Raw genomic sequence first — 27,050 nt, 5'->3', positions numbered from 1 at the left:
CCATATTGGCTCACGCTTTCACGCGGAAAAGTGAACTCAGTCGCGTGCAATCATCCACCTGACAAAATGCCCTCCACGACGCGCGGACAACAGCCTAAGAGCCCCCCTGCACGCTACTGTAGTTGCCAGAGCAGTTGTCTAGCGCAATAGGCGCAGAAGCCGAGCGGATATAGCATACTTTTGCTTCCTGACACGCTTGATTTGTGCAATTGGTTGTCTTGCTCGACATCTACACAGCGCGAGCTTCAGCTCTGTACTATCGGCGTTCTGAGAGCGAAGGGGGCTCACCTTGCCCTGTAGCGTGTTGAACATCTCTATGTAAGTACCGTTCCTCTCCATGGCCTCGCTCAGAAGATGCCACCAAGTTGCATTGAGCGGGGCGTTGGCAGGCCAGTCAGGCACAGCGCTGCCATACGTGTCGCGATGAGAGTATTCGTACTTGAACGTCGGACCATTCTCTGTCTGTGTCTGAAGCTCGGGGTACGTCGACACGTTCGAGTAGAACGTGAAAGCGTCGAGTACGTCAAACGTCTCCGAGTCGAGCTCGTAGATTCTGAAGCCGCTGTTGAGGTTCGTCAGAGGTGTGACAGATGGACCGACCCAAGTGACTAGCTGAGCTGTCGCTGCAGACATAGTCGTGGCATTGTTGCTGTAGTAGATCGAGTTGACGTCCTCGTGCAGGTGACCAGCAGGAATAAAGGCAATCGTATCTGAATAACGATCCACGATCTGGTAGAACAGATCGCTAGGTCCGGGTAGAGGGTTCGTTCCTGACCAGCCTGTCAAGACGTGAAATTGTATAATGGCGCGTTGTCCAGCATCTTCTGCAGATTGTAGCTCGTCAGTCAAGAAGCGCAGGATGCCAGACGGATCAGAGTTCGTCGTGTTGATGTACGCCAGCAGATTCGCTCGATAGAACAGATTGGTATCGAGCGTGATGATCTTGAGATTGTCCTTGCGAGAGACGGAATAGCCGCCATAGTGAGTGCGAGCCTCCTGCACCGTCGCTTCGTCGATCCATCCTTCGGCTTGCCAAAGCGAGCTCAAGTGATCGTAGTTCCAGCTGAACTGCTCAGAAACGTACGTCGGTCCAAGACCGTGAGGTGCAGCTTGTGCTTGCTGTATACTGTCGTGGTTGCCAATAGAGGCATAGACGGGCCCGTTTCCGGGAATAAACTTCTTCATGAGATCATAGACCACATCCTCGCAATAGAGGTCGTACGCTCGACTGAGCTCATTGGCAGGATCGTGAGCGGTGATGTCGCCTGTGAAGACGGTAAAGTCAATCTGGCCAGCGATACTCTTGATCGCCTGAAAGGTCGAGGTCACGAGATCGAAAGGCGAGTCGCACAGGAAGGAGCCATAGCGGGGCGCTGGAACAGTGACCGTCGAAGTGCTAGCGGGCGCCAGATCGTCATTCGGCCGACAGCAGAGACTTCCTGTGCAGTTTCCTTCCGAGCCGACTGCAAACCTTGGGTCGAGATGGATATCGCTCAAGTGAAGCACACGAAGACGCTTGTTGCCCGTAGGCACCTTTTTCACTCCATTTGTCGGCTTGGGCGATTTGAAGTAGCTCGATAAGTCCAGCTTGGGTACGGGAGGCAGAGGACAGGCGCTCTTGAGCTGGGTTGCACAGACGAGTCTGCCATCGTTGCCGGTCGCGTTGAAATTTGCGAGGAGCTGAGCGATGTAAGGGCCCTGGCCGTACTTGCTGTACATGTTATAGCAGAGCTGAGGCGTCTTCTGGAACTTGTACTTGACACAAAGCGCAGTCGCCAGGTTGGGTACCTCTGCAGGTGCGGCAAGCGCAAGTCCTTGGGCTATGGCAAGTCCTGCGAGGCATTTTGCGCAGGAAGGCCATGTTGCGCTGTCGCTGTTTATGATGGACTCGATGTTGGCGAGAGCCATCTTTGTGAGTGCTGCGGAACCTTTGCTGGTGCCATTGGTGAGCTTCGAGCTGACGAGCGACGGCGGAAAGACAATGGCGTCGACCGTATCATTCTTGGGGATAGACTTGGGCGAAGTCAGGTTGAGCGGGTACTGATAGCCTCCGACCTTGCTGATGATGATGGGCTGTGGCTCTTCATCTTGACTGGCGTTCACATAGTACGACGGATAGACCAAGCTGTCAAAGACGCCCTTGCCGGTATAGGAAGCAGTAGCGTATGAGGCGCCGCTGCTGGAAGTATTGGATGCAAAGATGGCAGCCCGAGCTGTGGCTGCTAGGACGAGGCCTGCTAGCGCTCGCCGGAGCATGTTTGCAGGGTTTTGCATTCAATGAGACAGCCATATTGCCGGTTGCTCGTCGAAGAGTCGATGAAGCACGTTCTTCTCTGTCTCAACGCTCATCTCGGCAACGCAGTCCAGCCATGCGCCGTCATCACCGATCTGAGCAGTGTTGCCCGTCGGCTTTTGCAATGATCATGCTAGCCACAACAGGAGTCGAGCTGAGGACAAAGGCAAGGGACAATGACAATCCGGACGACCGCGCTTGCTCCTGGAATGATCATAGGGACCAAGCTTTGGTGATCATGAGCCTCATCGGCCACACTCATGTCAGTCAGATCAGAGACTGTCTGCATGATAGATGTGCTCTCGTCGCAGTCAGCCTCGGAGTGATCATACAGTGAAGCTCCAGGGTGTCTCTGGCTCATAAAGGCAACCACGCTAGAGGCTCGAGCATTTGATAATTTGCTATCGTGGCCAAAGGGGCGAACGTGCTTGCTCTGGCCTCGTTCTGCATTTCTGCCCCGTCGGATGTACGATGAGAAGCATAAAGCGTCCTCCGATCTACCTCTCCATCGACAGATAGCGCCCGCCAGACCGACAAGCTCGACCTGGAAGATGAGGTTTATCATTCTCGGCGCGGCCAGCGTGCTCGCACTCGTCGCCGCAACACCCCTCAACGAGCTCCAACGCCGTCAGGCCAGCTCCGCCAGTTCGTCGGCCCTGACTTCTTCCGCAAGCTCGGTCAGCGCGAAGCCCAGCGCGAGCAGGGGCAAGGCAGGCATCACTGTTGGCTCTTCCAGCGTCGCGGTCTATCCTCCTACGGCGACGAGCGACTATGCCACATACTTTCCCAGCGAGAGCGTTGTTGGCTATGCAGGCCCTACGCCTACAGGTGGTGAGGCCTACATAGCTCAGACAGCACCCGCATATCCCTCCTTCACTGCCTATGGCGCACTCTTGACGCCCCAAGATTCGACCAAAGGCCAAGATGGTTTCAATCCCATTCGCTACCTGGGCAATCTGAGCCCCTACCAGTCCATCGATAGCGCCGTCTATGGCTTGCCGAACGCATCGAGCAAAGTACCAGGCTCGTGTTACCTCCAGCAAGTCCATGTTCTCTTCAGACACGGCAGTCGCGCTCCGACTGGCGGCGCACCTCCCGCTGCGTTTGCTGCCCTGCTCGCCAATGCTACTGTCAACGGCACAGGTTTCACTGCTACTGGACCATTAGCCTTTCTGAACACGTGGACCTACAAATTGGCAAGCCGTTGTCGTCTCTCGTCCAGGCTCATGCTGATGCAGATTACGTAGGGCCAAGAAATTCTGTCGGTGTGGGGTCGGCAGCAAGAATATGATCTCGGTGCACAGCTCAGGATAGCGTACGGCAGTATCCTGTCCAACTTCACGCTCACCAACACGCTGCCTGTCCTTCGTACGCCGAGTCAGGATCGTATGTACAAGAGCACCCTCAACCTCGCGGCTGGCTTCTTCGGTCTGCCCGCCGATCCGCAATACCATCTCTCGATCGTTATTGAGCAGCCAGGTTTCAATAGCAGTCTCAGTAGCTACGAGACCTGTCCCAACTCAAACAACAGTAAGCCTGCCTTCTTTCGTTGGCCTGGTGCATGCTCACACAGTATCTGTCAGAGCGAGGCAGCGTCGGGACTACGGCATCTACCAACTTCACGAACGCGTTTGGAGCTCCGATTGCTAAGCGCCTGCAGCAGTACATCACCGGAATCGAGATCAATGCTACCACAGTCTCGCAAATGCTCAACCTCTGCGCTTACGAGACAATCAACCTCGGCTACAGCAGCTTCTGTGATCTCTTCACTTCACAAGACTTCAAGGATTTTGAGCATGCCTTTGATATTTCCTTTGCGGGCAATAATCTGTTCCAGAGCCCGGTCTCAGCTGCACAAGGACTGGGCTATCTTCAGGAGTTCCAAGCACGCCTATCGCACGTGCAACCGACCTTTTCGAACAGCTCGAGCAACCAGACGCTCAACGGCAGTCCCATCACTTTCCCCGTCAACAACACCTTGTACATGGACGCTACTCACGAGGTTATTGTACGATGCCTCATCCGCCCTCCCGCTTTCGCAGCGTGACTGACTGATTTACCAGGTTGCGGACGTGCTCACGGCGCTCAACTTTACTGTGTTATCTGAGGCGCCGCCCACCGCCGCTGGATCTACGAGCAACGCTACATTTGTTGCCAGTCGTGTTTTGCCCATGGGTACACATATCGTCTTCCAAGTGGCCAATTGCTCGAACGAATCGACAACTGGCAAGGAGGGCACCTTCGTCCGAGCTATCCTCAACGATGCCGTGATCCCTTGGGGTCTCACGGGCTGCCCGAAGCAGAAAGATGGCTTCTGCGAGCTGTCTGTGCTCATTCGAGGACTGTCGCTGCGTAATCAGCAGATCGACTTTGACTATGCGTGCAACGGCAACTACAGCATCCCGTCGTACGGTCAGATCAAGAACGGTCTTCCGCCACTCATGTCGTCTGCTGCTGCGAGCTCGAGCTCTGTTCGCTCGTCAAGTGCGAGTGCGACCTCCACTTCATCGGCCTGAGCACACGCAATGAAAATGTCCATCTGTGGCACATAGATCAGTAGACAAATGCATGACAACAACACTGGGTTTGGAGGAGGCTACGTCGTGAGCGATTGCAAAGCGTCGAGCTCCTCGTCCATGAGCAGTAGGGACACAAAGTCGAACCTCGGTATGGCCTCGAGCGCACGAGCATATGGCCTGGCGTCCTCCTGCGGCCAGCCTCTCAGCCTCGCGATGATGCCGGAAAGCAGCTCGGGAGACAGACTAGCTCCGAACACGGTTGGCAGACGCAGAGGCTCGACACTTCTAAGTAGATCGTCCCTTTCCTCTACGCTCTCATGCCATCTCTGCTCGAACTCTAGAGCAGTCGTAGGTGCGACGCGCGGACGCGACGGCGGCTGAGCTGTGTCGGACGTAGATCTAGGCAGTTGATATGGCTGCCGCTTGCTCTCACGCGTCGATCTCAGGTTCGCGTATGACGATGCTGGTGCTGATGGACCTGATATGACGGCAGGCTTTGCTGACTGCTCGTTCAGGCGTCGAGTGGAAACAGCCTGCATGAGTTCTGGCTCCGATGGAGCAGAGACTGCTGGCCTGAGATTCGGTGCGGCGGTCTGCAACGTCTTTACACGCTCTCTGCGTTTTGCTTGCGCCTCGTCGGCTTGCTCTATCGCAGTGTGCAGCTGGGCCAATTCTGCATCTATCGAGGCATTTGTTGGTTCGATATCGCGAGCTGCGTCCAGATCCTGTCGAGCTTCATCAAAGCGGCCGAGCTGTCTGCGCGCTACGGCACGACGAAACAGGAGCTTCGACCGCAGAGAAGGCGTAGGGTCGAGAGCGAGTGCAGCGCTCGCATCTCGCTGGGCATCTTCGTACTTTTCAAGCTTGAGATAGGCAAAAGCCCTGTTGCTCCGGAAGCTCGCGTCTCTGGGATCCGCATGGATTGCCCGACTGTAGTGTCCGATCGCTTCTGCATAGTGTCCCGACTTGAAGGCTGCATTGCCGCTCTCCTTTGCCTCCTGGCCAGGCATTGCTGATAACCGAGCCATCTTGGGTCGACCTTGCGTCTCGCAGCGGTACACTGCCTGGGCCCAGATAGTCTCAATATGATGCGCAGGCTCACGATGATCACTTACCTATCGCATGACACGGCTGTCTGCTGGCAAGCGTCAGGCGTTTCTGATTCATCTGACCCGAACTAACGATGCCCCAGTGCCTACATTACGCGGGCTGCACCTCCCCGACCTGAGCGGAGTGTGACAGTCGCGCAGCTATGGCCAGTGGCCTCGCAGTGTCGCGTCTCCAGGTATCGACTGCATCGGTAGCTTCCGTATGGCACTGATCTCGACAGCACAGGCAATACGGGATCTCCCATCGCCTGTGCTCGGGCTAGATGTGCTTCATGCAGCACCGACACATGTTCCCTCTACGCTGCACTTGCAGCTCGTTCAAGGCCAACAAGCCCAGCCCAGGCAAGGTACTGAGCCGTCAAGTACTGAACTCGATCTGGCTCAGATCGACGATGCCATCGCCATGCTCTCGTCCAACATCATACCGCCAAGCCAACTACGCGACAGGACGAAGCAACAGCTAGCGGAAGCAGCACTCGCAGCTCGCGAGGAAGGCAAGCGACTCAAGAGGCACGGTGATGCTCTCGGGAGGGAGAAGAGCGTGCCTGACCATGCCATGCTGGCGCTGCTCCATCAATACGACGGCTTGCTGTGCTACATACTTTCTTTCTGGCTCGATGATGAGGCTGCTGGCCGTTCGACGACGGGCGGCAAGAACAAGACAGTCTGTATGATCGATAATTGGACGAGTCTACTGGGGCGCGGTCTCTTGCGCTTCGTGACCGATAGCTGTCATCGTCTCCATCAGCCAAACCTTGCGTCATTGTGGTGTGTCACGCCCATCAACTCGCCGGCCGCGACTGACAGATGGATTGCAGCATGCTATTAGAAGGTCTCATGTTCGTCCAGTCCGATTTGGGCTGCCCTAGCTTACCAAAGGCCTGAGCACGCAGATTGCAAAAGATCAGCACGTTCGAACGTCGTGTCTTGCACCATCAGGTGAGACCCCCTATCGAGACTCTGATCAATCTGTCTGATATCAGCATGCAGGTATCTTCGAGCATGGGCAAGTCATCAGGATCCTCGGTCACTTCGGATCACGGCCCAACACCGCCCGGCGAGTCACCCGCTGGGAGCACATCTGCAGGCAGTATAGCCGCTGGAGTCACCGAACGATCCAGCCAGGACATGCTGAACTCCTTCGTGCGCATTTCGTCGAATCTAGAGACAATCAGTCGATATCTCAATCAGAGCTATTCGAGCTTAGCAAAGGCCATCGCTAATGATACCAACCTGGCACCAGTCCGCGAGCTCACGCGAACATCTTTGATCGAGCATGACGATGTGCCGAGCTCGCTAGGCGAGATGTACTCTTTCGCTTGGCCGCTCAACGTGCACTGTCCGGCATCGATACCCCACGCCTGCTTCTTCGCCAAAGCAGTCCTTCACGCTCAGGCAAAGTCAAGCAAATCGGCATTTATGCCTTCTCAAGCCGTACTGTAACGTTTGTAGCGATTGTTGATTGTACAAATGATGCTTAGTAGGAACAAGCAGACAAGTTTACGCTTACAATGCGACCTCTGAGAGCCCTCCTACCTCTGTCTCGTCCGATTCGCGATGTGCAGCCGGCTCTTCCGGCCAGCACTCATTAGCAGCTGATGTGACTCGTCAGAGCTTGCCCAAACCACCAATAAGATGCGTACCTCGCTCGCGGGCGGTCATCTCTGCCAGCGTCATGCGCGGACTAGAATTGGTCGATTCGCTACTGCTCGTTGCTGTAGTCCGACTTGCAAAGCTGTCGCTGCTCGTCCTTCGACTGAAGAAGGAGCTGGCGCGGCCTTGGGACATCGAGACAGACATCGACACTGAAGAAGCCCTCTGCGAGAGCGAAGGTCGTACCGTGGGCGATGGCTCGACGGGGACGGAGGTGACCTCTGACTGCTGCAGGGCCGGCTGCGGCTTACTTGCCCACAATTGAGCGCGACGAGAGCTCAGGAAAGAGCCGAAGGATGACGCGATCGTAGAGGCGCGGATCGATGCCTCGCTCACGCCTGCGTACACTGTAGACGATCATGTGTTAGTCAGCCTACACTCAACACGTTCGCCATTTGGCCTGCCTTGAGCACCCACGGCTGCACCGGGCTTCGTATTGGCTGGCGGTGGCGGCGGCGGCAGGTCTGTACTCTCTGCGACAGGCGTCGTGACAGCCTTGACCGCTTCTGGTATAGTCGTGGCAGGAGGGGCTACCACAGGCTTGAGCTCGGTGGGCTCAGCCTTAACACGCCGTTCTTCTTGCCGTCGCGAGAGGTCGTTGCGAATGTTCGAGTAAACCCGCCAGATGGACTCCGCTCCAGTCGATATTCCCTTCGAAATTGCCTCTCGCGCCGGGGCCAGATTCTCCTCTAGCTTGAGATCGTGCACACCTTCGACCAAGCGTAGACCGACATCATCCACAAATCTCGCTTGACCTTCGCAAGGGTGCTTCGGCTCGATCAGGTCGAATAGCGCAGGATCCGTCATGAGGTTCCAGAGCTTGCAAGCCGGTGTTGCTCTGAACGCTGTGATCCATGCCTCGTTGTAACTTGCCAAGCTCGAATGCAGGTCAGCCGTCTCGAGATGGGCTTGCTTTGGATTCTTGTCGATAAATTGCCTGAATTTGATGGCCGACAATGCAGAGCAAATATACTCTTCGAACTTGGCCCTCAGGAAATCGTCACTACCGGTGAACTGCATGCCAAGCGGTCTGGAGGGGTCATTGGCATTCCACGTATCCGATACCGTCCTGACAACGTCATCCATCCAGCGACGATCAGCCGGAGTGAGATTGACCAGAGGCGCGATTGTAGGGTCAAGGAACTCCAGATGAGCCGTCTCTATATTGACGAGAACGTCAATCTTGCAATCTCGCTGCTGCTGGAAGATACTGTTGGTCGTGCCGACGAGATATGAATCCGTCTTGAGCATATCGATCTGTTGTAGAGGCAAATATGGCTGGAAGAACGCATTGCGACCAAAGATGTTGAGCGGGTGGCCAGTGTAATGGAGCAAGCTGAGCTTGTCGGATGTCTTGAGTGTACTGGATGGCACCATATGCTTCGCTCTCTCGTCGAGCTCGGGTGTGGCCGCATCTTCTAGATTGAGCAGCAACAGAGGTACCATTGAGATGAGCGAATACTGGAAATTACACAGACGTTCGACCGTGTTACCGTAGAACATGACTTTGCGCTGGAGGAGCAGCAGCTTGAGGAGCATAAGAGTCTTGAAGCGGAATTGCTGAATAAGTTCTCGTATCGAGGTTGCCATGTAGAGTGCTTCGTCACCGAGCACGTCCTCTTCGATGCCTAAGCTATTTTCGAGCTGATCGTAGAAATCCACGAGGATCGCAGTCTCACTGAAGTCTCGTTGTGCAAAGTAAGCGCGCGTAATCACGCCCAGTTTGTCGCGGATAGGACCGAATACAGGCTGCATAGTGAGATGAGCTGCGGATCTGCATGACATTGGGGAAGAAGCCTGACCATGCTCGCAAGGACGACGACGGCTTTCTGGACTGTACTGCGCGTAACGGATGCGTCTCGATTGAGCAATTGAGAAGCAGGCAACTGTCGATTGCACGATATGCCAAAAATGGTCGACGGCGAGACCGAAGGGCAAACGAGATGAAAATACGTATAGTCCTCGTCTCTCTGCTCGATTGAAAGTCCGGGTGCAAGAGCAGAAGACAGCATAGGGTCAGTGGGGTCCTCTGGATCCTGGGCAAGGTCATTGACCAAATGTGCGCCATCCGGTAAGGCAAGGAAAGGTAGCGAGTTTTGCAGCATCTCGTCTTGGGCGAGTAAAGGTGGCCACGAGTACTCCACGACGGGTCCGAGAGCTGCAAATTGCCATTCGTCAGCCATCATGACAGGCTCCAATGGGTCCAATACGCACCATGATGCATGCCAACGACGACGATGCCCCAAACGTTGCGAGGAGGCTTGGTGTAGCGATAGTAAGGCAATTCCTTCTGTGACGACGCGCTCGGGCTTGGCGAGGGGGCGGGTGAGCCTGGATGCAGGGACGAGCTTGAAGATTGAAGGTACGCGCTTGCTATCGCTTCTTGCGGTGCTGCTGATAGTGGATCTTGTAGACTCGGCGTCACAGCCGACTCGATTGCCGGTTCCTCAATGATCATGCGTGGCTGCTCTCCGATCGCTGGCGCTGTTGCTGGTTCTTCCGCATTATTTGCAGCGGACGGTGGTGCGTTCAATGACACCGGTGCAGAGACGGGCTGAGCCGCCAGCTTAGAGCTGATAGGCGCTACAAATACCATAGAAGGCTCTTGTGCTGCTATAAAGGGCGATTCTGGCTCTCTTACCTGCTCTGTATCAGGGGCATTCCCCTGTTCGGAAATGCTGTCTTCGCCGATCGCTGGACTTTTCGCAACGTCGACTGGCGCGGCTGAGCCAGACAAACGCTTGTCAGATATCACGTGCTGGGGTTGCCTCGGCGTGTCCGGTGTGCCCAAGTCGCGAGGGTCCTCGACAGGCGCGTGAGGCGTTTCGAGCGTTGCCAGCCTCAGCTGATCGCTCGCAGCGTCGGTTTGCATCGAGGATCGGCTCGCCTCTCGCGGCGTGGCGGGCGCGTCTTCGTCGTCTTGCAGCGCTTGCTCGGTCTGCTGCATCTGAACGAGATGCACGACATTTCGCGGCGTGTCGGGTGCTGTATCGACAGGTGAGAGCGGTAAAGCGACACTGCTAGCATGCTCGATGTCTAGCACAGTCTCTTCTGGCGCAGGCCCATTGTCGAGCGTTGTTGGCAGCACAGGCTCGACATGGATTGATTGCGTGACTTTGCTTGCCTTGGCGTCATTTGCGACGAGCGCGCTCGCTATGGAATCATCCGGCGCTATGCCTTCGTGGGCCAGCTCTGACGGCTCAGGCGACGGGCTGACAGGCGTAGACTCGTACTCGCCTTGCTTGGATACATGCTGGACTGCGTCACTGTCATATGGCGACAGCGGACTAGTGGGCGAAGCGAGAGCGTCGACGAGCGCGTCAGATGGGCTGGTAGGAGAGGGTGGCTGATCGTCCGTCATATCGAAGGCATCGTCGGGCTGCGTGCAAACGTCTGAGCCATCGCGTTCAGGTTGCGTAGCGTGAGAAAACCCTCGAGTCGAACTATTGACGGGCTTGGTTCGCGGTGTGGGTGGCAAATCCGTGCAGCAACGAACATTTGGGAGAAGTTCGTTGCGATGCTACGACTGGCCACACTTGCCATGCAACATTCAATCAGACTATAGCTCACGTACACCATGGTCCATCAGGGCCGCTTCCTCCAGGCGCGAGAGCTGGAGCCAACCGCTATCGCAAGCCAGCTGAACGAGGAGTCCGCAATCAAGGAATGGCAGACCTACCGGGATCCCGACATGGCAGGACTGGCTACAGACGGGCAAGCAACATTCAAGCCGCCTGCCAATGGCAACGGAGCGCCCATGATCAGCCCGAACCACTCGACGCCGAGACCTGGCTTGAAGCGTCGACAAGCTGCCGATTTCAGTGACGAATGCCTCGACACGCCCTACTTGACGCCTGATTCGTCTGGACCTCATCGCCAGCAGCAACAGCCGGACAATGACCAAGCCACGTCGACAGCGAGCCAGGCAGAGCTCTTGCACGCACACAAGAAGCGTAGAAAGGAGCTCGGCTTTGAGCCTGTCTTCGCCAAGCTCACGCTCTCGAGACCGGAAGGAGACTCGCAGCAGTCAGGTCATGTTGTGGTCCCCAGAGTGGACCAAGGGACGACGCAGACAGACACGCACATTGTCAGTGGCAGCTCATCTGCACCCGAAGTCCGAATGGATGATCCTTACGTCGTCTATGTCGACTCGCTAGATGTCTCGGACGACGAGGAAAGCGCAACTCCGCCAACACTGAAGCTCAATTCCAAGCTAGCCAGCTGGTTGCACGCGACACCTGGCCCACCTCTCTATAAGGCGCCCGACCTGCGCATCTCCTCTGAGGACCAGATGCGCAATCAAGGCGCCCTTATACCTTACGTACCACCTCTAGCGATCTCTGCACCCTCAGGTTTCTCCGAAGAGACTTCGAGCGGGGATATCGACGGTATGATCCTTGACGATATGTAGCAGGACGTGTCACCATGTTGGCAAATTTGACAAGCAATCTTGTTGTGACAATATCATACGTCTAGTGCGCTTCATGATCTTCCGGATGTGGCACTATATCCTGAGCGTCTCCCCAATGTTGAGTGTGTTGAATACCTTCTCGTCCAGACCGGCGTCTCTGCACGCCTTTGCCACTCTTTCCTCGTCTTTGCTAAAGATCTCATCGCCCAATGCCCAACAACCCCAATGCTGTACCTAGAAGTATTAACACAAGTTACATAGGCCGATAAAAAGCTGACCATAGCGATGCTGCGTTTGCTCTTGATATGCTTGTGGATTATCACCGCATCATTTGGGGAAGCGTGCACAGAACTGAATGCCGTTCGAGGCGAGAAGGCTCCGACAGGTATGAAAGCGAGGTCGAATCCGCCAAAGGTATCACCGATCTGGGCAAAGGCAGGGCATTGCGGCTGCTCTGTTTCATCACCGCCAAGTGGGACATACCGTAATCCGGTGTCTCCGCCAAAATAGACTTTTTTGCCGGCTGCTTCGACCGCCCAGCTGCTCCATAGCGTCTTATTCTTATCGAATGGCGTACGACCAGCGAAATGCTGCGCAGGCAGACAGGTCAGCGTACAGTCGCTCTCTTTCGAGGTTGATTTGTCGCTCCCCAGTGCAATGTCGCGTCGCTGCCACCAGTCTAGCTCGGTAACGTGCTCCGGCTTGAAGCCGTTATTGACAAACCAGGCTTTGTTGCCGAGAGGAGCGAAGAAGTGAACGGATCCTTTTGGTTGGCGCGCGTAGATGGACTGGACTGTGGTGATGTCAAGGTGGTCGTAGTGTGCGTGCGAGATGACGACAAGGTCGACATGCGGCAGTTTCGAGAGCTCAACGGGCGCTTTGGTCAATCGAGCGGGTCCTATGACTTGCGAGGGAGAACATCTGTGGCTGAAGACGGGATCAAAGAGGATGCGCGTCCCCCGAGCCGGCAGATCTAGCTTATTCGTCTCCTGAGAGGTATCAATCTCATTGGCGTTCGCGGGCAGTTCGACGAGGAAGCACGCATGTCCCATCCAAGTAGCCTTGATATCTTTGCCGAACGTCGCTGCCGTGTCTTGCTCGGTCAGACCCCAAGTCGGCTTGATGACTTTGACCCATTCGTCCTTGGGCGGCAGAGGCTTGCTCTTCCATTCACTGATAATTGCTCGACCGCTGCCCAAGAATCCTCCGATATCATGGAATGATGGCCAAGGATTTGTGTAGGACTTGCGGCTCGATGTTGGGTGATGATCTGTCGAGGTCGCTGGCAAGGGTCGGGCACCGGTCGGCGTCTCGCGGACGGCGATCATTGCTCCTGCAGCTGTAGTCAATCTACCCAGCGAACGACTAAAGCTCATACAAACGCTCGAGCTCGGAGACTCGCGTGATGCAACTCTGCGCACAACATGCACACTGAGATCGCAACATGCAAGTCGGCCGAATCGCGTCGTAAGTGCGGCCGTGCGGCCGGGCGGCCGGATCATCTATGGTTTCTCCTGTCGCAGCAAAGCCGCAGAACTATGCTGAGAACATCTGTAAGTCATCTTGCTCGATGACAAGCAATGTACGCGAATGCAATCAGCTTGGCGTTGTCGACCGAAAAGGTCACGAAGCGGGCCATCACGCTTCGCAATGTCCACTGTCCTTGCCTTGACTTGTGCGAAGAACCAGAGCCAGCCTTTAGATGCTGTAGAGAGCAATTGTAACCTTTGTTGCAATCTCAGATTGGTCTAAATCTCACAAGATTACTCGGCGTTAGGTGCCTTGCTGTGCTGTTGCCACCTCGCGACGCGAACCGGTCGGCGGCCGACAGCGCCGACACGCGATTCTATATTTTTCACCTCGAGACACCACGCCTTGACTTGGCTACGTGCTTGCTTACCCAGACAGTCAGCGACCGCTCGATTTGTAGCCTCCCTACAGGCTCTCGACAAGACATCAGCTTCAGGCACGCGCAGAAACTCACTCACATCCGATCATATGGTCGCTCCCTCCCTCAGGTCGTCCCTGGCGCTGGCGCTATTTGCGTCGACGACCGCCTACGCGCAGTCTAGGACTGACGAAGCGTCTGCAGCGCAGGTATGTGCTCATCACTTCGGACACTGCGCGGATGTTCATAGACTCGTGCCTTCAGAGTACCGACCCTGCTGTAGAATGCGCGGTGTACGGTGTGGCTGCAGTGTCTGCAATGGTACCCAACTACCCCGCCATCTGGGAAATAGCCTCGCTTGTTGCCACCGACACGGACGCGAACAACTATTACAACGCTCTTTCGCCCACTATCCCCAACGAACCCGTCAAGGCGCGTCAGACACTCAGCGACGGGCCATCGCCTCGCCCAGCTGCACCCTTTCCGAACTGAGCTGACACCTCCACCTCACAGGGAACGCCCACCGGCAACTTCAGTGACTTTACACCGACCTATTCGTGAGCATTATGCTCAGCGAGGCCTTGCCATTGTGCTGACCCGCTATGTCATTACAGGGCAACTGATCCCGACTGCTGGTGGAGCTACTCTCGTGCGTATGACCACGCGATTGTCTTAGCAGATTGCTCACTACGCTCGTCGCGGCAGGATGCTCAACACCCAAGCTAGCCGGTCTTCCTCCCGATGTCAGCTTCTGCCCAGAGCCGAACACCTGGGGTTTCACGTTAGAGTGAGTCGCCCCTCCTGAACTCGTCGGCAGCGTGTTGACGAGGTTGCCGGCAGTGATGGGCCCAATTGCTCGCATAATGCCTATTACGACTACCTTCAGACCATCCAGCAACGCGCCACACTCTTCTATATCGGCAGCAATGTCATCGACTGGCCCTATGAGGCTCAGCGTGGCTTTGCAGATGGTCACGAGATCTGTGCACACACCTGGTCTCACCGCTACATGACTGCACTCACGAACGAGCAAGCCTTTGCCGAGCTGTACTACAGCAAGAAAATCATTAAGGACATCATTGGTGTTACCGTCAGTACGTGCTGCACTTTCTCTTGCCTTGGAATCACGCTCACCGGGCCGCACAGAGTGCTGGCGTCCGCCTTTTGGCGATGTCGACGATCGCATTCGCTATATCGCCAACGCACTCGGCATGCAGACCATCATCTGGAACAAGTGAGCCTTAGCTTGACCTGCGTAGACTCGAGATGCTGACATTTTGCTCAAGCGATGTCAATGATTTCCGCATCCTCACGCTTGGTCAAGCCACAGTCGATCAGAACTATCAAAACATCCTAAACAATCAAAGCGCTGGCGCATACGATACTGCGGGCACTATTGTCCTCTCGCACGAGCTTAACAATTACACGATAGCCGAATCACAAAAGTTCCTGCCTCAGATGCAGGAGCATTTCACCGTCGTTCCTGTCGGCACGTGCTTGAACCAGTCGAACCCTTACGAGGAGGAGGACATGGCGACTTATCCCAACTTTTCGCAGTGGGTTGCCGGTACGCGCTCGATCAGTCTGGGCACGCCGACCATTTCGGCCGCAAGCATTGTAGTTGCCATCAACACGCAGTCAACTGCATCGATCACTTCTTCAGCAGGTTTCGCCACAGGTACTGCGGGCACAGGCACAAACACGAATGGACAAGTTGCTCAGGGCGCGCCAGGCGCAGCTTCAATCATCAGCTCCAACGTTTCGCCCTATAGCACTGGATCCTCTTCATCAGGCGGTAGCTCCTCCGGCAGCTCTTCGGGCAGTTCGTCGTCGTCCAGCACGGGCGGCTCATCGTCTGTGTACAGCTTAGCATCCGCCGTTGTGCTCACTGTGGCCGCTTTCACCGGCGCCATCCTCGTCGCTTAGAGGATCGCCTCAGAGCATAACGAAGCGCGACGCGTGGACATTCCGGCAGGCGCGCTGACACCTGTATCTAGCCTCATTCGCACCTTGATCGCACGTATTATCTCAAATGTATGACTATCGTCTGAACGATGCGCTGTGCTATGAGCGTGCAATGTGATGATGCGTCGAATCAACAAATATTGGTGACAACAGCACAAAGATATCAGTGTGTCGTGTGATCGTGTGCGGCCACCTAGGCGCGTGCCCAGCTGGTCCAAATGTTCTTATTGGCGCTGAGCTCTGAGAACGTTGCGGGGGATGGCTCAGCAGGTGCTCTAGGCTCGACAAGCAGACTTCGTCTCTGTGCATACTGATCAGACTTTGGGACGTGTAAGTCAGGGGAAAAGACCCACATAGAGGTCATTGCTCTCGGTAGGCAAGCTGCGCAAAACGTGATCCAGGTAGGCTTGGATCTCCGGGATCTCTGACAGGTTGTAGGGGACTTGGAACCGCTGCAAGTCGCGAACGGTCTTTGCAATCTTCTGATAGCGATCGAAATTGATCAGCTGAAGCGTCTTGTCCTGCGGTGATGGGCGTGTAGCGGCATTGCCATCTTGACAGAATGTCAGGTCGGTCAGATATAGCCCAAGGAACGGCAGCGCTGGTGGAACCGCATTGCGGATCATAGCACGATAGTCGCTATAGTTGCGTGTATGCTCAACGGACTTGCGCAAGCATTCGACCAACTGTTTATATTTTGCCGACAATCCTTCCCAAGTCTTCTTCAATCGCGAGATGGTCGATGAGTCAAGCGCCGCCATAATCGCCATTAAACAGTTGTAATTGCGCAAACAATTGCAACGCTGCGGTCATATCAGCAACAATTGGACATCTCATCGGAGGCTTACGTCTGCTAGCTTGATGAAATACTTCAGGAGAACGGCACGCTTCTTCGCGTCCTGTTCCGCGACGATCGTCTCTGCTACCCAGCCGGTTAGCCGGGTGCTGAGCGAGCTCATCGCCTTGACGTTGATCGCAGTGCCTTGCTTCTTGCTGAACTCCTGGCCCAGTAATTCACGGGTCGTGATGGCGCAAAACAATCGCGATTCCATGAGCGTCAGCTGTCTTGCAAGCTCCAGAGGATCAAAGTCGAGTACGCCGATGCGATCGAAGGAGCCAGATCGGAGCGTCTGCATGGCACCTTTGTTGAGGAGAGGCGTCGGCGGCGCCAGGAGCTGCGCGGGTGGCGAGTATTGCGCCTGATCGTTCGCGTTTGGCTGAAAGCTTGACTTGATGCAGTCGATCGAGGTCATCCGTTTGAGAGAGCGCTGCGCCAATCCTCCAACGCTGTAGCGTCGTCGAGCGATCAGGTCGAGCAGACGTTGGGCTGGTGTTGGCAAGGTCGCGGTCAATGCCTCCCGAGCAAAGACGTCAAGTTGGTCGAGGACTACTGCGTCTGTATCTTGCTGCCAATACGTCTCTAGCCAAGATTTCAGGCAATTGTAGATGCGAAGTGATACTGGCGTCGCGCGATTAGTCGGCTGCACTTGCGACCGGATCTGCGAGTCATAGCGCTCGATCAATGCTTGCACAAACGATGCGGGGCTGGCAAACAGGCGAAATGTCATCAAGAATGTCGAGGCGAAGATGGGATCGATCGTGGTATCGGATAGGGTCAAGCGCTCGACGAGACATCGCAGCGTACCGCCAGTGATGTGTCCATCTGCGTTGAAACAGATCTCGCGCGGCTCGTAGTCGCGTCGTATCGAGCCACCATCAACGTGGGCCGTCGCACTTTTGTCCTCATTACGCATGAATGCGAGTTCTTCTGCCCGTTTTGCACTGGCGGGCAAACGCGCGCCTGCAGGAAGCCGCGAGCCATCTTGAACTCTGGCAATGTCATGAAACTCCCTCAGCTCGATCGGCGTCCCACAGGAGCTACGAGGCGAGGTGTTATTCGTATCTGCATCAGACGCGCCCGACCGCCAGGAACTCGCTGTTGAGGCAGATGTACGTGATGACAACTCTCGGTGCATAGACTCGCCGCCCTGGTATTGTACGCCATAGATACTGCTGCGGTCGGTCATCAGTTGTGGACGTCCTCCAGCTGAGGTGTGAGTGTCAGGCTTTGCGCTGTGCTGCGCGGCCGCGAGAAGCTCGATGCGCTCGTAGGAGCTCCGAGCGCGAGCAAAATCCTCTGGCTCAGACGTTTGTAAATCTTGGCGTTGGTTGGCTAGTCGTGCTAAGGCAAACGCAAGCTCATCCGGCGAGCCATTCCGGCGCACAATGCTAGACGACGCCGGCTCGGAAAGCGCATAGCCGTCTTCTGCCAGTCTGTGACTGAGGTAGATAGTCACCGCTGAGCTAGATTCTGCAGCGGTCTGCAGCACGAGCGTAGCACAGTGCAGTAGATGCCGGTGATCACTCGCAGTAGCGTTTCGCTTGAGCGAGATTTCCGTCGCTTGCGCTAGATCGATACTAGCTCTGGAGACTGCATTGCTGGAGATATCAAGCAAGTGGGCATCTTCTATGGCTCGGTCAGAATCCGAAGAGCGCATGACATCGATGATGTCGAGGATCTCTCGAACGGTGCCAATGACCTCCTCTGCTAGATCGAGCAGATAGAGGAAGCTCGTTGCATGGCTCGTGCTCGTATGCACCTGGGCTTGACTGACAAATGCAGCGACGGTCCGCAGGAGCTGCGCATGTAATTGCGACATGATCGACTTGATCTCGGCCGCAGTATGGAGGCGCAGAGGGGCATGCCAGCCTGATTGTGCATCTGCACTGACCGTTGGCTGCTGCTCTGCCGCTTGCATGAAGCTACGCATTGCTGTGCTGCCCCGTTGAAGCAAGGGACGTATCGGCATCGAATCTTCCAGTCGTGGAGATCCAGGCATTGGCACTGGGGCCGAGTCTTTTGCTGACCGACGCCTGTTGCGCAAATCGCCCAGACTCCTCACTTTGTGTAGTTCTGGCTTTTTCGGATTGCTTGACTTGCGGGCACCGCTCAGAAAAGACGCTCTCGGCAGCAGCCGCGATGTGGGTCTAGCGAGCTCGCCCCGCGGCTCTTGCACTGGCCCCGTCACGGTGTCGCTGGATGGCTCGCGCATGCGAGGACTGTCCGGTGGTTTAACGGGATCATAACCGCACTCGAATAGACTGGCCAGGAATTGCTCGATCTGAGCCATGACGCCCTCTGCCATATCTATCATGACAAGCGCAGTCGGACCGATGGGCGCCTCGCTGCCTGGCGCTACGTTCTCATCCAACGTCGATGCTTTTCGAGCTTGATTGACTAGTCTTGCCAGCGCGGACAGAACGAGCTTACGCTGTATTGCTAGCTGCGGAAAGCAGGCAAGCTGCTCAGAGTCCCTATCGAGGCAGCCGGTCGCGCACAGGACTGCACGAATGGCTGAAATCAGACACGCCGTCGAGGGCTGATAGTGGGACAAGTCTCGAGCAGAGACTGCTTTCCGGAGCAATCCAATGGCATGCCGCGTTGCTCTGAGCATGTCCGTAAATTCAGGCGCATCTGTCGTTCGTGCACGCGACAGAGCGGCAGACCCGATCATCGCGGCCCCCGTGGCACGCTTCGCGTCGAGCACTTGGGAAGCCGGCGATGGCGCATTGGACCTGGCAGGTGATGAATGCGCGCTTGTCAGAACCGGCCTACCCTCACGAACTGAATTAACACGTGACTGTAACGCCTGTCAGTGCGCTTTTCCCTGAAGACGACCTCTCCTCACGTGATCGTACGATTGGGCCAGTCGTAGTGAGGGCCGACGCTCCTCGAGAGTTGGCGCAGCATGACTACTGCTGATGACGAGGGTGTCTGCGCTACTCGAGGCGACAACGGTGTCATCTGCTGCGGCAGCTTGGCCGGCACCATCGCGCAATGATTCTATTTGAATCTCCCTGACATAATTGCTGGGAAACCAGCCTCGAACGAGGGCTCTCTCCTGCTTGATGCAGCCATCCCACCAGCCTGAGGGATCCTTGTGGATGACGCGTATCAGATCGCCAGGATTGAAGGCCAGACATGCTTTCTGTGCGCTCGGCTCGCCATCGCTTGTGTCCTGTGGCCTGGCGAGCATTGCGTCTGACGGCGTGTAGGCGTGCAGAGCTTCGACCCATTCGGGCTGCACGTCCATTGCATCTTGGAAGATGTCGACCGCTCGTGTCGTGCTCGCTCGCGACCGTTGTGCAGCTCGTGAGACGCTCTGGGTATCCTCATCCGCGTCGTTCACTTGACCTCTCTCTTCCCTTGACGGCAAATCTCTGTGCCTCGACGTCATGAGTGACATCCTTGATGATGAGGGAGTGACAGCGGCGTGTGCCTGAGTAGCCAGTGTTATTGTTTGCCGCCTGAAAGCACGAGCTCTGACGCTGTTGACGTTAGCTCAGCAGAGCGCCAGTGCGTCCGGCTATGACGACAGCTCGGCGACTACTTCCTCCATGCTCGTCTTTGATCTCGTGCTAGCGTGCGTAGCTGCCACGACTCGTGGTACAGGCTTGGGGGTCTTCGCGTCCTGCTATCGCGAGCACGCGACGGGCGCGTTTGTGGCTGCAGGCGGTCAGGGTCAGCGCGACTGCGGATGGAGCCAAGCAAGAACGAGACGTATGGCTCTCAAGAGTACTGGCAGGCACGGTATAGGGAGCCCGGAGGAGTCTACGAGTGGTGCTTAGGCTACGCCGCGCTATCGGCCTATTTCGATCGCCTGCTTCCGATTCGAGGCACACGATGCAAGAGCGACCTCAAGATCGTTATGCTAGGCTGCGGCAATTCGGCGCTCGCAGAGGACATGTACGACGATGGCTATCGATGCATCACGTCGATCGACTATGCTCAGAATGTCATTGATGCCATGTCTGCCCGCAATGCCCTGTCACGACCCGAGCTGCAATGGCTGCAAGCTGACGTGAGGAATCTGCCCCTTCCTGATGCGAGTATCGATATCTGCATCGACAAGGCTACGATGGACGTCTTCTTTGCTGCAGCAGGAAGCAAGCTCGATCCGTGGAACCCGCCAGCAAGCGTAATCGAAAATTGCAATAGGGAGATCGACGAGGTCGTGAGGCTCGTCAGCTGCGAACTTGCATCTGTCGCTGTACTGAAGACGCAGAGCAGGGTGCTGAAGCCGGACGGCTGCTTCATCTACGTCACTTTTGGGCGTGCGTCGCTGATACACGCACTGGGCCGAGCTGACAGGACACGATAGAGCCGCACTTCCGAAAGCCAGTCATGACACGACTAGGCTGGACAATCGACACGTATGAGATAGGCGATGGCTTCGCGTATTATCTTCTGCATATGCGTCAGCCTGCACCTTGAGATACGGCAGACGGTGACAAGATCAGATTGGGATACCAACGCTTGCCGTCTTTCAGATCGCCGTCGTGGCAGAGCTGTCCAGTCTCTGTTTCGAGTAGATCGAGCAACTCTGCCGCCATCGTGACGGTGAGCTGCTCAGTCTGTGCGATCTCCAGCGTCGAACGCGATCGCAATTGCTCAGCCGCAGTTAGGTCGGCAAGGATGCGAGGCAGGATCTGATCATTTGTATACACCGGCATATGCAAAATCTTGAGGCCGGACGCAAATGTACGAAGACGAGGGCCATGCACTAAGTCAAGGTATTCGCAGGCAGCCATCATGTCTTTGGGCGAGACGAGCGAAACGCCTCTGGCTCTGTTCCAGATGCACCAAGCTTCGTCCAGTGTGATGATGCCTTTTGAGCCTCTATCATTGCGCATGACGACCGGTCGCTGCCGTGCCCCTGACTGACCGAACAGGACGGAGACGAGCTCGGCCGCTAGCTCCTGATGGTAAAGCTGTTCATCGCGGACCATCTCTGCCGTCACGGCAGGTGCAGGGAGACCGAGATTGACAGCCGTGGATCGAATGAGACTAATCTGTTCGTCTGATGGCTGGCTGTCGTCTTCGCCCATGCCTGCTGCCTGTTTCGTAAGCTTGGCACTGATTGCCCTTGCCATGCCTATCATTTCTTGAGCTCGAATCTTGAGCGCTTCGAGATCGCGTAGCGCATCTTGCATTCCTCTGTCTTCTTCTCTACTGTCAAGATCTATCGCTTTCAGTAGACCGTCTGCTCAGCTTAGTTTGAGCTTCGATGCCCATCGAGAAGCAGAAGAACGCTCACCGATGCCAACGGTGGCCACGTTTCGCTCGCCTGTAGGGATGTTAGGACGGGCCTCCCATTGGCGGGCAGATAGAGCGGTTTTGAGCGCGGCATAAAAGGGCTTTGAGCCGCCCTGACGGAAGGACAGTCTGACGAAGATGGCCATGTCTGGCGGGGTGTCGGCGCCTGACGGTCGCCTCGGCCTTGGCAGAACAGTACTACACATCTCGCAGCGCAGATGGTTCTGCGCGTTCAGATAAGTACACGTCGGGCATTCGCCTGGCTCAGGCTGCGCGGGCTCGTCCTGTGCTTCACTCGACACGATGGATTCGGTCTGAACGCCGCACATGCCACACGTCTGGAACCGCCCTTGCTCGTATGCCAAGGACAGCGCGTTAGTGAACGAACAGATCCGACATTGCCAAGTCCTTTTGCGTGCTAATCTGGTCAGGTTCTCATCTGCGCGTGGGCGTAAGAGGAGAGTGATCTTGGGTGAGGATTTGAGAAAGCCGGCGAAGAACTCGGTCTGAATGATCTGATGCAAGTCGAGCGCACACGAGGCCCTCGATAAGCGCGAGTCGATGCTGCCGTTCGAGCTGGCATTTGGCGGCGTGGAAGGATAGTGTAGGTAGATCAGTCGATGCGTAGTGAGATGTAGCCGTCCGTCAGTCTGTTCTGCAGCTTTATTTCGCCTGAATCAGCGTCAGCTCACGGGTGAAAGGCTGTGAGCGCTCTATCTGACCCGTCATAGAGTCCTACGCCGTCTTGTCGGAGCAGGATGTCCTCTGCAGGCAGCAGATTCTCGGGGAGCTTCGAGACTGTCGACACAAACGGTTCCCATCTGTTCATCCCAGTGCGGCCGGGAGCTTGCCCTGTCGCCCGTGCACTGTTGTGCGCGTGCCGGTGGCCGTCGGTGGCCGTCAGTCGACTCGAAGGAATCTGTCAGTGCAGCTGCTCAGGATGTATACGTCAGACTGGCAGACTTTTGCTGCTGCATCCGTTCATCTCTACCGCCAGAGCCCGGACAAGGTGAGTCAGTCCGCCGTACCTGATGCACATGCTGATGGCAAGCAGCAGGTGCGGTACTGCATACGATGGCGAAAGCATGAAGGCAGACTCATTCTGAAAGTCACTGACGACGTAAAGGTCCGCTTGCATCAGTAGAAGCTGCTGGCTTCCTCACGCAGAGCGATGCAGTGCTACAAATATCGCACACGGTCTAGCGCCATCATCAATCGCTTCAATCTGCTCAATGCGACGCTCATGGCAGAGATGCAAGGCCGACCAGAGCCTGCAGAGCCTGCTCTTGTTGCTACCACTAGCTTACCAGCAGCTAATGTAGATGCTAGCAAGAAAAAGAAGAAAAAGGCTGGCAAAGCGAAACGCTGACTGCTTGCCACGATAATGCTCAAGGGCGAGCTCGCCGCCAGCGCAGGCCGCACAGCTGGCAGTCGGTCAACGTGTGGAGCAGATCGCGATGCTGCAGTTGCTCGTACGGTCGAGGCAGCTCGTGCACTCGTCCATCTGAGCACGGACCCGCTCAGACGCTCCGTTGAGGCGCACGAGCATTCTCAGGCGATGTACCAGAATGCAGATGGCCTGACTCGTTTCCCTTCGCAACACAGTCGCCGTAGCCGCTCATGAAGAGGGAAAGCTCTTTCGATGTGCGCCATATCGCCAGGCTCCCGGCTTAGCTGACCCCATCACCAGACGGTCCGCTATGAGGATCTGAGCCCTGAACCGACTTGGAAGACCCTCGGCTCAGGCAGCTTCGGTCAGACTTGCCTACTTGACGATGCCTTGTCTCATGCGATCCCCAGGTCGCGTCTATCGAGCAGAGTATCTGGGCATGGATGTCGCCCTCAAGGAAATCCTCGCTTCTGCGGAATATGACGTCGAGAAGTACTTTGCCAGGGAATTGACATTGCTGTCTAATTCTCGCCATCCTCACGTTGTCCTCTTCATCGGACTCTGTGTTTGTCCTCGTAGTACGACCACTGATCATCGCAAACGGATACTGATCGTGCAAGAATACATCGCCGGCGGCAATCTTCGTCAATATATAGACAGTGACCGTCCGTTGCCATGGGCACTCAAGCTCGCATTCGCCATCGACCTTGCTCGTGCTCTTGCGTACTTGCACACTCGCAATGTCATGCATCGCGATATCAAGGGTGAAAACATACTCGTCACCTCCTCTTTCGCCCTGAAGCTGGGCGATTTCGGATTCGCCCGCATCGCGCCTCGCTCAGACAACGAGCGTGATCGTCTTTCTTACTGCGGAACTGGTACCTCTAGCGCCTCCTGATGATACCGATCTTACTTCTATGTCCATACAGACGGTTACATGTCACCCGAGATGATGATGGGACACGAGTTTGATCTGGCAACCGACGTCTTCTCGCTCGGCGTTATCCTCGCCGAGATTGGCGCTCGAACGCTCGTCGGATCTAAGCGCGCCTTTCGTCGCAACTCAGACTATACACTAGATTCCAACGAGGTACGACAGCGCTGTGGTCCTGACGCTCCTGATGGCTTTGTCGATCTCGTCCTCGCTTGTTGCGTACCCGATCCGGTCAAGCGACCTGATATTCGCTACGTCCTCATTTCCTTGCGCGAAATCGAACGTCTCCACCTGATACGCGATGCCCATGAAACTACATGTCCTAGCCGAGCTTTACCAGACGCGCGCGATCCTACTCCCAATCCGCGGCAGACAGAAGCTAGCGCATTGATTGGCGTCGCAAATACGGCAAATCCATCTCGATCAGTACAGATGCAGACACATGCCTTCGCCACGCAACAGCCGCTGCTCTCTATCGCAAAGCCGGTCCCGAGTTGCGGCATTTGCTTGAGCAGAATCACTCTTACTTGTCCCTACTTACAATGCCAACGCTGCAATCTCGTGTAAGATCCTTGCTACTGATCAGGCGACTGTGCTAACGCAGAGCAGAATTCACGATGCGTGCGCCAAGTCGGCTCTTGTCAACTGCTCTGCGCCTGCGGAGTACACCACAGAGCCTTTGCTAGCCCCTATGCGTCGCGGCTTGCGCGTGCGCAAGAGGCCGGCGCCAGATCACTGATCCTAGAAGGTTTTGTCCTTATGAGTCAAGGTATATATACGCCTTATGGTGCATTTCTCGCACAAACTGGCTCGCTTGTTGTAGTGGTAGCATATCGGTCTTCGATCTTGTATGGGAACCGACGGTCACGTGTTCGACCCACGTAGCGAGTACTTTTGCTGCGATGCTGCGCACGATTTTTGCCGCTGCAGGCCATGAGTTGTGGCAGAGCGTCGTGAGACAATTGCAACCAGCGTATGCGCGTCGTCGCACGCGAATTTGCTCGCTTGCAATTGCGAACACGCGCGTCATCGCATCAGTCAGCGCTTGACCGTAGCTTCTCGCCCATCTCAGACATAAGCTGCCATGCCTGGAACGCATGCATAGTAGACACCACGATGATTCGCTGCGCAGGCGCGCTATCGACACTGTGCTACCTCCTGACTGAGCTTGGATGTTGACGAGCAATGACCTGAAAATCATGAGTGTTCACGTGGGCCTGCAGTGATCAAAGTCGTGAGGATCTCTGCAGATCGAGTGTTGAAGCCATATGCACATCTGCCGCAATGAGTAGCCTGAGACTAAATATTGATAGCTTTGGCGCTTCAGGCTAAATGAATTCGCATGCTGTCAGACGCTGTTCTGTATAGGCTGCTATGGCCACCCTCGGCATCGCCACACGCACAGAGCTGCTCGCAGATTGAGCTACCTCCACTGCTGCGCAACCGTAGACTGGGCGAGCGGCTCGATCGACCTCTATACAACTTGCTCGCACTTATCTTACGGGAGCATGTTTTGCCGTGGTACGGCAAGCTCAGTAGAGACAAGGAATTCGTATGGGAGCTCAGAAGAGTACTCGTCGACGTTCTGCGGGAAGTTGAGCGAGCTTGCAGCTCAATTGACCTGCCCGAGCTCGTATACTGCAGGCTCCCAACTCTAGTCGATGTTCACGTACGAGACTATCACGAAGCCTGTTCGAGAAGATGCACAGCCTATGCACATCAAGCGGAGTCAGTAGACCAAGTATTCAATACGTTGCAGCCTCATTTGGGGATCACATCATCGCTCTCGACCGATTCGAAGTTGCCCGACTTCGTCGAGGCTGCCTATCTCAACAATGTCGTAGATGGCATGCTACTTGCCTTGCTGCCAGACGAAGAGAGTACCTCGCCAGCTGTCAAAGCCATCGCGCGGGACATCATAGTCCAGATTATTCTAGCCAACGTTCTCGCCCGCGCCGCTCAGCCTTGGTTCCTCTACCAGACTGTAATCAAGCTTGCGCAGCCTCGGCCAAAGCTTCGAAATACACAGCATACGCTCTGGCAGGCCTTTCAGCATGCTTGTACTATGGTCGTTGTTGCGGTGAGCTTTCTGCGCGTCCAAATCTTGGGCGGTCGAGTGAGAATGTCGACGCGGCGTTACGCCCTCCATCGACCAAGTTTGACCCTCTTGACCACAATGCTTTGTACGCAATACGCTTCACCAGTCACCGCTGTGTCTGCTATTGATGCAATCTTTACCCTGGGTGGTTCGGCGACAGATCAGTAAGCTTTGCTGGCTCTCAGTCACCACGCTGACGGCTTGAAAGGGTGCTAATTTACCTGCTTGCGGAATGCGTCTTTTCGCCAGATCAGCTCGTTCGTTGGGTTGAGATCGCAACAGAAGCCATCTTTCCTGATGGACATCCGCCCCCGCCCGCAATCGATCCGACTGCAGAGCAGCAGGTCACTCTGCGGACAGAAGCAGCCCTGCTTCTTGGTGAAGCAATTCCTCGTACGCCAATTGCTAGCTCAAACGGTCACAGCTCACATGCACAGCAGCCCTTGTCACGGCGCGCATACTCCACGACATGTTGCCAGCAAAGCGATCTGCTGCGTTGGGTCACGGGCTGCTCGACCCATTCAGCTCACACGCATGCAACGTACACCTCATCATGCTGCTTCTGGACTCATTTGCGGGCACACTCTGCCCGACTTTGACGTTGCCAGGGTGATCGCACCCCAAAGCTTGGCTACGCGCGTGTGCTCCAATTGTCGAGATCAGCGAGTCCCAAATCTCGAAAAATACGGGGAA

At 55.8% G+C, this 27,050-nt stretch overlaps 13 protein-coding genes across 13 annotated transcripts; 7 read left to right on the top strand and 6 right to left on the bottom strand.

Annotated features, from left to right (window-relative positions):
* Positions 1-94: 94 nt before the first annotated feature.
* Positions 95-2,256, bottom strand: L969DRAFT_18249 (uncharacterized protein; the record flags this gene model as incomplete). The annotated part of the gene is made up of 2 exons (XM_014711261.1): positions 95-229; positions 289-2,256. 2 exons carry the CDS (start codon positions 2,254-2,256, stop codon positions 95-97), a joined length of 2,103 nt encoding a protein of 700 aa, XP_014566747.1.
* A 588-nt stretch (positions 2,257-2,844) lies between these two features.
* On the top strand, positions 2,845-4,809 carry L969DRAFT_51010 (uncharacterized protein; the record flags this gene model as incomplete). Its single annotated transcript, XM_014711340.1, has 4 exons — positions 2,845-3,496; positions 3,548-3,823; positions 3,877-4,301; positions 4,357-4,809. 4 exons carry the CDS (start codon positions 2,845-2,847, stop codon positions 4,807-4,809), a joined length of 1,806 nt encoding a protein of 601 aa, XP_014566826.1.
* An 80-nt stretch (positions 4,810-4,889) lies between these two features.
* L969DRAFT_50656 (uncharacterized protein) lies at positions 4,890-5,840 on the bottom strand (the record flags this gene model as incomplete). Its single annotated transcript, XM_014711339.1, has 1 exon — positions 4,890-5,840. One exon carries the CDS (start codon positions 5,838-5,840, stop codon positions 4,890-4,892), a length of 951 nt encoding a protein of 316 aa, XP_014566825.1.
* Positions 5,841-6,064: 224 nt separating this feature from the next.
* Positions 6,065-7,364, top strand: L969DRAFT_95321 (uncharacterized protein; the record flags this gene model as incomplete). Its single annotated transcript, XM_014711338.1, has 5 exons — positions 6,065-6,097; positions 6,148-6,689; positions 6,740-6,760; positions 6,815-6,860; positions 6,912-7,364. The coding sequence occupies 5 exons, from the start codon at positions 6,065-6,067 to the stop codon at positions 7,362-7,364; spliced, it is 1,095 nt and encodes a 364-aa protein (XP_014566824.1).
* A 63-nt stretch (positions 7,365-7,427) lies between these two features.
* Positions 7,428-10,935, bottom strand: L969DRAFT_50928 (uncharacterized protein; the record flags this gene model as incomplete). Its single annotated transcript, XM_014711337.1, has 5 exons — positions 7,428-7,516; positions 7,565-7,921; positions 7,961-9,323; positions 9,377-9,732; positions 9,789-10,935. 5 exons carry the CDS (start codon positions 10,933-10,935, stop codon positions 7,428-7,430), a joined length of 3,312 nt encoding a protein of 1,103 aa, XP_014566823.1.
* A 114-nt stretch (positions 10,936-11,049) lies between these two features.
* Positions 11,050-12,391, top strand: L969DRAFT_88656 (uncharacterized protein). Its single transcript, XM_014711336.1, has 2 exons — positions 11,050-12,213; positions 12,264-12,391. The coding sequence occupies exon 1, from the start codon at positions 11,152-11,154 to the stop codon at positions 11,983-11,985; it is 834 nt and encodes a 277-aa protein (XP_014566822.1). The 5' UTR covers positions 11,050-11,151; the 3' UTR covers positions 11,986-12,213; positions 12,264-12,391.
* Positions 12,079-13,361, bottom strand: L969DRAFT_51286 (uncharacterized protein; the record flags this gene model as incomplete). Its single annotated transcript, XM_014711335.1, has 2 exons — positions 12,079-12,213; positions 12,264-13,361. 2 exons carry the CDS (start codon positions 13,359-13,361, stop codon positions 12,079-12,081), a joined length of 1,233 nt encoding a protein of 410 aa, XP_014566821.1.
* Positions 13,362-13,784: 423 nt separating this feature from the next.
* L969DRAFT_63707 (carbohydrate esterase family 4 protein) lies at positions 13,785-16,070 on the top strand. Its single transcript, XM_014711334.1, has 8 exons — positions 13,785-14,082; positions 14,138-14,305; positions 14,387-14,430; positions 14,488-14,522; positions 14,579-14,660; positions 14,714-14,967; positions 15,020-15,107; positions 15,160-16,070. Exons 1-8 carry the CDS (start codon positions 13,984-13,986, stop codon positions 15,797-15,799), a joined length of 1,410 nt encoding a protein of 469 aa, XP_014566820.1. The 5' UTR covers positions 13,785-13,983; the 3' UTR covers positions 15,800-16,070.
* Positions 15,916-20,285, bottom strand: L969DRAFT_520156 (uncharacterized protein). The gene is made up of 4 exons (XM_014711333.1): positions 19,528-20,285; positions 16,687-19,479; positions 16,192-16,641; positions 15,916-16,139 (listed from the first exon to the last, which is right to left on the bottom strand). The coding sequence occupies exons 1-4, from the start codon at positions 20,083-20,085 to the stop codon at positions 16,032-16,034; spliced, it is 3,909 nt and encodes a 1,302-aa protein (XP_014566819.1). The 5' UTR covers positions 20,086-20,285; the 3' UTR covers positions 15,916-16,031.
* A 91-nt stretch (positions 20,286-20,376) lies between these two features.
* L969DRAFT_95315 (uncharacterized protein) lies at positions 20,377-21,058 on the top strand (the record flags this gene model as incomplete). Its single annotated transcript, XM_014711332.1, has 3 exons — positions 20,377-20,858; positions 20,910-20,953; positions 20,991-21,058. 3 exons carry the CDS (start codon positions 20,377-20,379, stop codon positions 21,056-21,058), a joined length of 594 nt encoding a protein of 197 aa, XP_014566818.1.
* Positions 21,059-21,097: 39 nt separating this feature from the next.
* On the bottom strand, positions 21,098-22,764 carry L969DRAFT_95314 (uncharacterized protein; the record flags this gene model as incomplete). Its single annotated transcript, XM_014711331.1, has 3 exons — positions 21,098-21,882; positions 21,937-22,607; positions 22,658-22,764. 3 exons carry the CDS (start codon positions 22,762-22,764, stop codon positions 21,098-21,100), a joined length of 1,563 nt encoding a protein of 520 aa, XP_014566817.1.
* A 111-nt stretch (positions 22,765-22,875) lies between these two features.
* On the top strand, positions 22,876-25,125 carry L969DRAFT_104122 (uncharacterized protein; the record flags this gene model as incomplete). The annotated part of the gene is made up of 7 exons (XM_014711330.1): positions 22,876-22,944; positions 22,990-23,061; positions 23,113-23,253; positions 23,329-23,545; positions 23,736-24,203; positions 24,255-24,822; positions 24,869-25,125. 7 exons carry the CDS (start codon positions 22,876-22,878, stop codon positions 24,996-24,998), a joined length of 1,665 nt encoding a protein of 554 aa, XP_014566816.1. The 3' UTR covers positions 24,999-25,125.
* Positions 25,126-25,601: 476 nt separating this feature from the next.
* On the top strand, positions 25,602-26,970 carry L969DRAFT_95312 (uncharacterized protein; the record flags this gene model as incomplete). The annotated part of the gene is made up of 3 exons (XM_014711329.1): positions 25,602-26,521; positions 26,566-26,750; positions 26,798-26,970. The coding sequence occupies 3 exons, from the start codon at positions 25,602-25,604 to the stop codon at positions 26,968-26,970; spliced, it is 1,278 nt and encodes a 425-aa protein (XP_014566815.1).
* Positions 26,971-27,050: the final 80 nt, after the last annotated feature.

The sequence above is a fragment of the Mixia osmundae genome (genome assembly GCF_000708205.1).
Source record: "Mixia osmundae IAM 14324 unplaced genomic scaffold scaffold_7, whole genome shotgun sequence".
NCBI classification, from domain to species: domain Eukaryota; kingdom Fungi; phylum Basidiomycota; class Mixiomycetes; order Mixiales; family Mixiaceae; genus Mixia; species Mixia osmundae.
This window is presented reverse-complemented; position numbering and strand designations above follow the sequence as displayed.